The sequence below is a fragment of the Arachis ipaensis genome, chromosome B04 (assembly GCF_000816755.2).
Source record: "Arachis ipaensis cultivar K30076 chromosome B04, Araip1.1, whole genome shotgun sequence".
Classification (NCBI taxonomy): Eukaryota; Viridiplantae; Streptophyta; class Magnoliopsida; order Fabales; family Fabaceae; genus Arachis; species Arachis ipaensis.
In genome coordinates this window covers 12,524,420-12,536,638 of record NC_029788.2, presented here as the reverse complement: position 1 = coordinate 12,536,638, position 12,219 = coordinate 12,524,420, and the positions used below count along the sequence as shown (strand labels likewise).

Sequence of the window (12,219 nt, the reverse complement as noted above, 5' to 3'; positions counted from 1 at the left end):
ATTAATTTTAAATATTTTTAAATTTAATTTTGATATCTTTTAGAATAATTTTCAGGTATTTTATTTGTTTTTAATTTTTATATCAAATTAAATGTAACAAAAAAGATCAAAATTAAATGTAACAAAAAAATTCTCATACATGAATATTAATAAAAAAAACACAAAAAACACGCTTTGTACACCAATTCCTCAAACGGAAATTTCAACCAAAACACACAAAGTATTTATGCAACACTGATATACATGCCATGAATGAGTAACTATAAATTTTCATAGAGCGATGATGAGTACTCCTACTGCTATTGTTGTTTTCTGGTCTTGGTGCTATATATGCCATGACATGTATAGTATATATGTCTCCGTTCATTCAATTGTTTGGATGTTGAGTTTCGGGTGGTTCCTTCACATGAATTTTGTGTCCTTGCTTATTCTGAGCTTTTGCATTTGTCTTTTTTACCTATTCTCCTCTAACTTAAGTAGTGCTATTCTGCATTTCTTTCAAGTTATTTCATATACTTGCTATTGTTTGTAGTCATTGTTCTACTTGGTTGCTATCGTGGATTTCAATTATGTGTTAGAATTGAAATATTGATCCGTTGAGCAAATTTTTCTTTACTCTATATTTATATTGTATCCCCTTTGATTTAAAATTTATTTAGAGGCTTTCAGTTTTCATTAGAGTTCTTCTGAGAATGGAAAATGTTTATCTAATGTTGTTTTGTACTGCAAAATAGAGCTTATCTTCTGACCCCAAGATATATTGGTTATTCCATTCAAAATTTCTTAATCTGTGCTATGATGAGTTAACTCGGATTCCCCTTCAGGACATCATGGATGATGCAGACCCGAGTTTCTTATGCACATCAGTAAATTAAAAAAAAAATTCTTGATTTGTTGTATTATTTAAATTTTTTCAGTTTTGAAATGAGTTATCAGACAACTTGGTTTGTGAAATCTGCACTTTGATGCTGACATTACTGTTTACTTTTAATCATCTGCTACTTTTTGAGTAAGACTGTTTATATTGGCATATGCAACTCATAAGTAGTTTGCAGAAATCATAGCTGCAGCAGAACTTGCTAATGCTCACAAGTTCATTAGTAGTTTGCAGCAGGTAATTAAATTGCCAAGTTTCGATCCTGATTGATATTATTAGCAGATAAGATAACTCATATTTATATAGGTAGACTTCAAATATAGCATACATGGTTTACATAAAAAGACTCGAGTGGGATCCCACTTCACATCCCAACTGGATTCAACACTCTCAATCACTTCATAGAAATTGAAATTTATGTTCTCTTGATAAATATTTGCAGTGATAATTATAGCCAAACAAGCTTGAATGGGTCTTAAAAATATTCAACCCTATCAATCACTTAATGTATATGTAGCCGTAGATCAGAATGGGTTGGACATCAATATAGTAAAACAAGCTTGAAATTTATTTTGCAATGATGTGCTTCCTTGGGTCTTCTCTTTTCTTGGTTCAAAATTAATAAGAGGCTAAAATTGGGCAACCTATGTCTATTTAATGATATTGTTGCTGCATAACTCATTTTCATAACTGATTTCTTGGGGAGGTTTCTACTGATGTGGGTTCAACATTTGGTGAATAGCCACTATTTGATATACAGAACAAGGTGTACACATTTGACACCATCAATTTAATTATTCAATAGACCTATCATAACTCTAGAATTAATTAAAATAATAGTAATAATAAAGAAAGTGTTTGACCAAATTAGAGTAATAATAATAGTGTTTCATCGAATTGCAGAAATTAAAAAGATGGGAGACCATTGGCATTAAATGTAGCATCCCCTTAATCCCTTCTAAGATACTAAACAGTTTTAAAGTCAAGAAAAATTCAACTAACACGTGTCGGCTATCCTATACAACCTAGACCGAAAATCTGCAAATAATCTACTGTACTATTCGCAAGGATTTAGGTATCGTTTCGCCCACATAGCTAGGTGCCACGCATTCTTCTTATCAGGAGACATTCCACTATAAGGATACTCATTTTCTTCCGGCATTTTATTGAGGTCATATGACAGCATCGAGGCATTTTGTCCAGCAGAATCAGCCTCTTCAGGTCCATCGGAGGAGACAACGTTCTCTTTCTCTACTGAATCCATAACCACCTATCCTATTTCTTCGGATGTCTCTTGAATCTGGGATCGAGATATACCTGAGAGGTACATCATATCCAAAAATAAGAGCAGAATATCAAGAATTAGTGTATGAACATAATCACAGTACATCAACAACCAAAAAGTTGTCATTCTTACGTTCCCATAGTCGTTCAAGTCCATGTTCTATGAGTTTGAATTCCTCCCGTGCTGCAATATCAAGTTCAACAACCAGAGTATTTTCAATGCGTGCCTGCACAACACACCACAAAAGAAATACATTTTTAATTAAGATAGCAAATAGATTATTAGGCAAGATAACTATGGCATCAATGAAAGAGAACACCAGTAACACCAGCAAAAGGATTTACCTTTTGGAATGCTCTTTCTGCTCATGTCAAAAAAAAACTATGCCTCATGCACACAGTTTAGTTTACTACATAAAATTGAACTGATAATCCACTAACTCAATTTCTGTTAATGTTATATATATATATATGTGTGTGTGTGTGTGTGTGTGTTAATCCCATGCATTAGAACCCATCTATATGAGAGGATAAATTTGTTGATTTTTTAAGAGAAAATACCATTAATATAGGATAAGGCTAATAAGCCTAAGTACTCACAGAACTCATATTCATTCCAAGGTTGAGAATTTTCCCTTATATATTTATCAAAGTTATCATCATGACTTTATCTTCATGTAGTTTCAGAATCTAATTTAATTTATAACACCCGCATAGATTATTGCAAGTTGTTGGGTTCAGTTTTACAATTTCTTAATAAGAAAGACTTAAAAGGATGTAACATCACAAATATCGAATATCAAACGTGGTATTTAAGATACACAAATATAGGTACCAAATGAAACATAGACTCATCTCATATAAAGAGAATCTATCCCCTAAGCAGCCACTTTAAAGGAACACAGACCATCCATTTTTGAGTTCCACAAAAGGCTGTATAATATATGCATGAGTTCCACGAAAGGGTCTTTATTATATGCTATTAAGTTTCTTTTAGCAAACACATACATATCTAGATCAGAGTTTATCTTGCTCTACAAAATACAATTAAATTCCCCACCCTCATTGCTGACTCGGCTTAATGTCTCTAATTTATTAATTTTACTAAACAAATAATAGAATTTAGTTAATAATAATAGAGAACTGTTATATACATTACATAAATAGCAAGGTAAAACGTGAATATATACCTTCACCTCGTCAAGTATTTTCTGTGAACACCATGTTTCCGTACTTGTTATAAACTCAAACCCAAATTTAGCCCGGTACTTTCGGTCCCAATGAAGCAATTCCTAAAATTTTAACATAACCACATGAATTTGGGTTTCTTTCCATGAATAAGAAAAGGATTTACAAAATTAAATTGGGCAGCAGCAAACAAACCCTCATCATTGATGCCGGCGCATAACGAATGGCTCGATAGAGGTGACTGTGTCCAGAGAAGGCATCCAACCATGATTGAATACGGGACTCATTGAACCACAACTGCCTTGCAAAGGACGTTGCGTGGTCCAACGAAGAGAATGGAGACGCATCAATCATCTTCTCTGCGAACCAACGGCTTCTGGTAATGAGAAAGAAGTCTCTGCTGTCCAATTTCCCTGATAGTCCACGAAAATAGGAAGAATGTACAATGACAATATAAAGATGTGATTGTAAGAAGTCTTAAAGGAGAGGTAACAACATTGTGAAGGCCCAGTTAAATAAAAGAGCTCTATAGTAGAGGATAAGTTTCAAAAAATCTAAAATAACTCAATCAAATCAACATATTGTCTAATGATATGACTAAAATACAATCCACTATTTATCGTAGGTGAATCATGACAGTAGTATATATTTAGAATTGCCAAGAATATGAGCTACATGCTGAATGGAGAAAAGTATTTTAGGAATCGGCGGCCTCATCAAAATCTTCAACCCCGTCATTAGTGGACTCCTCTAAATCGCCGTCTCTTGTCAACCGCAGGCCTTCGACATCAAATTCAGGCAAGCTAGTCGTACAGGACTCTGGATGAAGGTCGACCTCACAATAATCATAATCTTCGCCCATGTCAAACAAATCTCTTGGCTTCACATGGACTACTACACTCCATCCGTTCTCTACCTCATCCTCCACGTAGAACACAAGACGCGCCTCAGATGCCAAGATATACGGCTCATCATCTTCTCGATCACCGGTGTGAATCGGAGTGGCAAAATTGACACAGGTGTGACCCAAAACGTCTTGCCGGATGCTTCTGCCCGACGTGGTGTCTGCCCAAAGACACTTGAACAAGACTACAGTAAATTGACCACTGTAATTTAGCTCGATGATGTCTTCTAATCTCCCGTAATACGAGACACCGCCAATAGCAACATTGGCATCCCGTTTACTTGCATAACTTCTAGTATCCGAAGTGACATAAACCCCACTATTCTGTGTTTTCATCCCTTCCTCCCTCGAAATGGTCCTAAATTTAAATCCATTGACGTTGTAAGCCTGATAGCGTCTGGCCTGAGCAAGGGGACCACAGGCGAGCCACTGCAACTCGTTCGAATGATTGGTGCTTCCAAATGGGACCTGGCATTGAACCATTAGAGGAAAGAAGGCATCAAATGGCAGTAGGATCCTGAGATATTAAAGATTACCTTATGCCTGAACCAGTTGGAAAATTCTCTGTGCACAACACTATATATGTGAGACTGGGACCTTGTTTTATTTCGCAGTTTTCTCTTTGTGATGGCTCTGTATTCACTGTGCATAGAAAAAGTTTGTTCAACTTCAGTACTATCAACACCAAATTGGCTCACTGGATAATTTTAGAACTCAGGCTCTGTACTTACTCCAAGAATTTCTCTACAGTGGTGCAATTGACTAGTACATGACGATGTGCTTGAAGCTTTTCGGTTGCTGTTAGAGTAAAAAATGTAGCTGCCCCAATCGCCTTTCCAACCTCTAGGAACATGTTGGCAATCTCGCTCGGCGGAGCATCGCTCGGCCGGTCGTCAATGCGCATCGGTCGGTTGATCCTAGTTTCGACGTTATCTAGGTATCTCGAACAGAATGTGAGAATCTCCTCTGATAAGTAGCCCTCTGCAATCGATCCTTCCGGTTGTGCCCTGTTACACACGTACTGCTTGAGATGACATAGGTACCTTTGAGAACATAACATATAAATTACTAGATGACAGCTATCCTAATAAAATAGGTCGAGAAAGCTTAAGTAGATCTTTACCTCTCAATTGGGTACATCCACCGGTAATGCACCGGGCCACCGAGACGTACTTCCTCGACCAAATTTACCGTTAGATGAACCATAATTGTGAAGAAGGAAGGTGGAAATATCATCTCCATGTTGCACAGAGTATGGACCACACGATCCTAAAGGAGAGGAAGTTGTCTAGGATCTATGGATTTACTGCATATTAGTCAGAAGAAGGTTGATAACTCAGCCAAGACGGCGGACACTGGGGTGGGCAACATGTGTTTTAACGCAATTGGTAGCAGATGTTCCATTAGAATATGGCAGTCATGACTCTTCAAGCCGAATAACTTGCACTGTTTTAAATCAACACAGCGAGAGATGTTGCTAGAGTACCTGTCTGAAAAGACCACATTCTTGATTGTCTTAAGAAATACATCCTTATCTAGATTCCACATGGTAAAGACTGCAACGGGATACTTTCCACCTTCAAGTGGCCACATATCCTGCCTGATGCCCATCAACTAGAGATCTTTTCGAGCTTTTAGGTGGTCTTTGGATTTACCGCTCTCGTTCAACATGGTGAAAACAATGTTGTCGCATACATTATTCTCTATGTGCATCACGTCAAGGTTGTGACATAATTCGTTGTTCTCCCAGTATGGCAGATCAAAGAATACACTCCTCTTTTTCCAGGGAGACTCGTCTTGCACCACGGTCTGCTGTCCGCGCCTTCTTTTACCGTCCACCGCTTGCACCTTGCCTTGTGAGACGGGCACACCCTCCAATTATCTCAGGACATCCCTGCCAGTCAATTTGGTAGGTGGGGATCTATCCTCTACCTTGCCATCAAATCTATTCCGGTCCTGTCTATATCTGTGATCGCGATTCAAGAAGCGACGATGACCCATATAACACCATTTCTGACTGAAGGTGAGTCGCCTAGTCTCGGCATCCAAATTGCACGTGGGGAAAGCTCTCCCACGATAAGTATTCCAGCCAGATAAATTGCCCAAGCCAGGAAAATTGCTGATAGTCCACATCAATGCAGCTCGCATCTTGAATGTTTTCTTCTCACTGGCATCGTACGTATCAACACTGGCCCACAACTGCTTCAGCTCATCGATCAGGGGCTGTAGGTAGACATCTATGTCATTGCCAGGCATTTTAGGACCGGGAATAATCATAGAGAGAATAACGTTGGTTTGTTTCATGCAAATCCATGGGGGTAGGTTGTACGGGATAAGAATCATTGGCCATATTGAGTACTTTGAACTGAGGTTTCCATAAGGATTAAAGCCATCACTGGCCAGGGCTAAGCGAACATTGCGCGGATCACCAGAAAAGTCAGTATATCTCCTGTCAAATGCTTTCCAACCCTCGCCGTCCCTGGGATGCCTCAAGGTACCGTCAGATATGGTTCCTCTCTTGTGCCACAACATGTCCACGGATGTCTTGCTGGACATGAATAATCGCTGCAACCGTGGAATCAGAGGAAAGTAACGGAGAATCTTCGCCGGCAGAGGTTTCCCATTCTTCTTGACAACGGCGTTGATCCTTACTAAGGAATTCTTTCGGGTCTTTTGCTTCCACCTGGATGCTCCACACCGTTTGCATCTAGACAGGTCTTAATCGGGGCCCTGATACAGCATGCAGTCATTTGGACATGCAGTCATTTGGACACACATTTGATCTCCTGAGTTTACAGTGGGTTCTAGTTCTTCCCTGCCGCTGGATCTCTCGTCTACGATCCTCTCACCGTGATGTAACCAAAAGGTATAGTTAGGGGGAAAAGGTTTCATCAGAAGATGATCGTAGGCGTCCTCTCTAGTTTGGAAAAATCGGAACCCACACAAAGGGCATGGACAATGTATCATCCCATCGGATGATGCATTGGTAAATGCGAAGTCAAGGAACCTATTCAGACCATCCCTATATTCTACACTACATCGTGGCTTTGTAATCCAGCTCTTATCAATGTCTAAATAAATGAAATAGCACAAACAAATAAATAAATAATAGAAAATTACATAGAACTAAAAAAAAAGAAAAAAGGGGTGTGTGTCAAGAAAATCAGTAACAGTTTATCACAGTTATGATATGAGAGAGTACCATACGTAATAAACTCGACAATATATTGCAAGTAAAACCATGTAGAAAGATATTGGGGAGGAGGCTTACTCATTGCAAAATTCTATGCTTTCTTAAAAGAATACTTGTGGAAAGAATTGCTGGTTCTAAGTCCAAAAGATGAAAAGACAAAGAAAAGCTTCCTTAAAAATTGAAAAACAAAACAGGAAAAACTGTTAAAATGTAAAAAAAAAGTCAAGAAATATAACTAAACAATCATAATGTACAAAGAATAGAATCTTCAAAATATCTTAAAAAATGAAAAACATAATAGGAATGAAAGTTAGATTTAAAAGACAATTAAAAAATATATAAATACACAATTATAATAGTTTCCTAATTTTACCACTAATTAAGTGCTTTATTTTTCAGGGTACCATCAATTTTCTGTCTCTTAAATGTTTGGTAATGATCCAAATATTTTAGGTGAGGCTGTATATAGCCGGACACCACTCAATAATAGTGAAGACTGACAACGATGGATTAGAGTCCAACTAACAAAATCTAGATTCGGCAACAACATTGTACAAAACAAGACATGGAAATTTAATTAATTAGGGTCATTCCCACTTAATTACTTAGGTGGTTTAAAATAAATTTAAACACACAAAACTTGTTTCTCTAAAATAATTTTTGAAGTTCAAGTTTTGTGTAGTTGATTAAAGTGCAATAAGATTCGTATAAATCTTAAGTTCATATAAGATACTAGCATCTAAAGAATAAACTATTATTTATTTATTATGTTTATCTAAATTGAGAAACTAAAAGTTTAGTTTTTATTATTTAAAATTTAATTAAACTAATCCAATTTAATTGATGTTTTATGAAAGAAATAAGATGGTTATAACAAAGTCTTTAATTTTTCTTCCATAATTCCAATCCAGAACTTCAAAAATCAAGAGATCAAAGTAACTACCAGATGGATGATGAAATTGTGCTCCTTAAACTGCTCTACATCAAAATGACCTAAGTCAACCAAGATTAATTAAACTTTACTATTATTTAATTAATTTAATGCCAAGTAAATAAAAAGAAAAAAGAAAGAATCTACTCGCCTCGAGACCCTATTCAGTGAACATTGAGGTCTCTAACAATGTAAAATCTTACAATTCCTAATACAGAATCAGAAACTTTCTTTCCATATGATGAAGCAAGAGTTAAACTGAAAATAAATACTATTTTTGTGAACAAATGATAAAAGATTCAGTCCTTTATATTGGAAGTACTTAACAAGAATCACATGGCATATACACATCTTCACAAGTTAATTAGTGTTTTTATGGGAAGTTGTAGCACAGAAATAAAATGTGTACAATAGGCCATGTGCTTCAGTCCTAACCACACAATTTCTGACACCCAAAATTCTCCATATATCTCTTTGCTTTTCTACTACTCATCCGTGCATTCATCAATCTCATTTGGTTCTACCGGGAAATAGAATCTCTCACCTGAGTATGGTTCAACAACCCTGACTCTTCTAAATCATGATGTTAAATACAATTATGTATGGAATGAATTGGCTTAATCTAGATCCCAAAAAATATTCTATCAACAGTGAATAATTGTTATTGACAGTAGCTTTGTGAGAGAGATCAATTTTGATGTAAAAGAACTGTAAAATATTTTACCTCCCCATACATTATTTTTACTGAAATGGTAATGTTTTAATTTTAAAGTATCATATCAAATTGGCGAAAGACAGGTTGTATAGAAGAAAACCGAATCAGGAAGATTTAGAGTTTGAAAGGGAATTTTATTAGAAAGGAAGTAGTAAAAAAAATAAAGCAGAACAAAAAGCTCACTTAGCCAAACATCTCAACATTATAGTCACAACCGAAGAAGCTCCATGCTCATAGACATGATTTATGCTTTTTCTCTAATAATGTCAACAACATTAATTCCAAAGCCAAAATCTTTGACACCAAACATTCCCTCAATTCTCCTAAATCCTCTTACATAGTCTCAAAACGGAGAAATTCCAATAGCAGAGGCATTGAGATATCAAATTGAAGTCCAAAAGAGACTGGAAGAACAGATAGATGTATTTATGATTTATAAGATTCAGATAATAGTACACTTGGTATTTTTAAGCATTTATTTTTGGTATTTTTATCACATATTAAAAAAAATAGTATAATTTGGCATAGTTTAACTGAAAAAAATGAAAAAATACAAATAAAACATGCTTTGTAACCAATAAGTACAGAAGAAATTGCAGATTAGAATACAGGCTTAAGGGAAGTATTTGCAAGCTGTGTTAGAGAAAGCCTAGAGGACACTTTTCGTGGAAGGTTCAGGCAATAATCTAGAAGCATCAAGAGCTCAATTTACCGAATTCAACTCTGCCTTGTCCAATTTCATGGAAAACATGAACAATAAAGATAGCAAACAAAGCATATTGTAAGACCTAGAATTTTGAAAAGTCTTATTATAATCAAGTCTCAAATCATATAGTTATTTATAGCCTTAATTTCGGAAATCATTTTATTAAAGATAATTAAGGCAAGTTGCAATTTATTGAATTTGAGACAAGTTAGGATTTATTATCCAATTTGATAATTATTGGATTATTTTCTATAATTGTATTATAAAGTTGGTAGTTGTGAAACAATAAAGATTTTTATATGATTCGGATTAAATAATTAATATTTTAAATATTAATACTGTTACTTTGGAAAATAAAGGGTTTAATTATATTATTTCTAATTATTTTGATTTGGGCATTTTATGGAAAATAATTTGTAAGATTGATGAGCAAATAACATTTTTCTATATACAATTAGTGTTGGATTTAAATTGGGTTTCAATTACTACATTATTCCCAATTTCATCTGAAATTACTAAAATGCCCCTAACCCTAATTTTTAAAAATAAAACCCTAACCTTGGAAACCCTAACCCGACCCGGTTTCCCCCAACTGCTGCAGCCCCTCTCTTTTAACAGCAGCAGCAACACTTCCCTTTTCCTCAAACCAATACACTCAGCAATAACAGCAAATCTTCCCCCTTCCCCCAACAGATCGCAACATACACGGCTTCCCATTTCCATGAAAGGAAGGAACTGAGGCAGAGAAGGAGAGGGAGATTGAGTTGCAGCTGAGGAGAGGCGGAAGGAAGCTCACCGTGTTGCCGTCGCCTCGCCGCCGCGCCAACGCGTCCTACCGTCGCTGCCGTTGCTAGCCGAAGGGAGAAGAAGGATCTGTTCGCGCCGTCACCACGTGGTTGCTGAGCCGTGTCGTCGCTGCCATTGCCAACTGGTCCTTGGAGCCTGAGCCGCGCCTTTGTCACCGAACCAGAGGAGCTCATCCTTGCTGAGTCGCCACCATCTTGCCTCTGCCGGCGAGCACGAAGAGAGAGGGAGATGGGAGTTTGCACAGCAGAGAGAGGCAGAGCGCGACAGGGGAGACCATCACCGCCTGGGTCGTCGTCTAAGACCGTCATCGCCAGTCGCGTCGTCGCCGTTTTTGCCCAGCACCGCCGCAGATGATGGGTCGCCGGGAACCGCCACTGAAGCCGTGTGGTCGTCATCCTTGCCAACAGCGAGAGAGGAGCAAGATGAATCCTTCTGTCTCTGTTGTTCTGGTCCGTTGAGAAAGGGAAGATGCTGCCTTTGTACTTCACGCATCGCCAACGAGCACGGAGAAGAGGAGCTGTGTCCACGTCAGTGCCGTTTGAGGGGCTGTGCTTGGCCGCCGTTGTACCGCCCTGCTTCACCATGGTTGAGCTCTGTCACTCCCTGCTCTTTGGGCTTATGATGTTGTGAGAATCACTACAGAAAGAGGAGCAGGCTGAGTCACCATGATTTGGGATGCCGGGAGTGATTATGTGACTTTCGGGATCACCGCCGGAGCTCCGGGCTGAGCTTCTACCACTTGAGACCCTGCTGCCACCGTGTTCCACCGCCGGTAAGATTTTTGAGCTTGGTTTCTATTCTGTTGGAATTCCGGAAAGGTTGTTAACGCCGCGTGGTTGTTACAGTTACCGTCACCGGTGTTTTTGCTCGCGATTGTCACTTGGGGTTACTGACGGAGCCACTGCCGGGTTGATAGGGAGCTGCGGCTGCTTCGTTTTGTTATTTCAGTGAGTATTTCGATTTTCGAAAGCCCTGCGTTAGTGCTCTGTTCCGTGTAATAAAGTATTTGCGATGTTAATGGTTTTAGGAGTTAGAATCCGATTTGCTTATGCCGCTTGTAGCTGTTTCTGCTTTCGAGAGAGCAAGCCGAGCCGGGTTCTGATTGCCGGTGATTTCGGGCAGAGCGAAAAGAGTTCAGTTGACACGTTTGGGTTAAGTTTTGCTTGCCGAGGTAGGGGCGCTTTCCAAAAACTATGTTTTTATATATTGGAATTATTACATATGGATACTGTTGTGAGATATTGTGTATTTGGTGATTGTATCTGCCTTATGTGTTATTTGATTGACTCGAGTGATTATGGATGTTGGTTTGGTTGAATTGTTGTGCGGCTTTGTGAAATGTAATGTTTTGAAGTGATTCTTTAAAGATTTGAAATCTGAGTTTAATCCGTTGAGGACTGATTTGATTTGAGTCAATTATTTGATGATGTGAAAAGTCGAATGCACTTTTGAATTCAGCCTGGTTTACTTTAATTGACTTGATCTTGGACAAATGATTTGTTACTGAACCGTTTCTTTAAAGCTTTGGAAATGAGTTAAATCGGTTGATATTGAGTTGATTTTGAAATGGTTTTCTTGAGATATGCCACTGAGGCGACTGTTGTATTTAGCTTG

The 12,219-nt window shown here is 37.8% G+C and overlaps 1 protein-coding gene and 1 long non-coding RNA gene across 2 annotated transcripts in view; one reads left to right on the top strand and one right to left on the bottom strand.

The window, feature by feature from the left end:
* Positions 1-2,141, bottom strand: part of LOC107636076 — a 4,086-nt gene extending 1,945 nt beyond the window's left edge. Inside the window, exon 1 of the mRNA XM_021122346.1 lies at positions 1,936-2,141. Within this exon, the coding sequence (XP_020978005.1) occupies positions 1,936-2,141 (206 nt within the window). The remainder of the gene's footprint in view (positions 1-1,935) is intronic.
* On the top strand, positions 11,274-11,971 carry LOC107637596. The gene is made up of 3 exons (XR_001619422.2): positions 11,274-11,377; positions 11,451-11,552; positions 11,633-11,971. It is a non-coding gene; the product is annotated as an uncharacterized LOC107637596 (long non-coding RNA).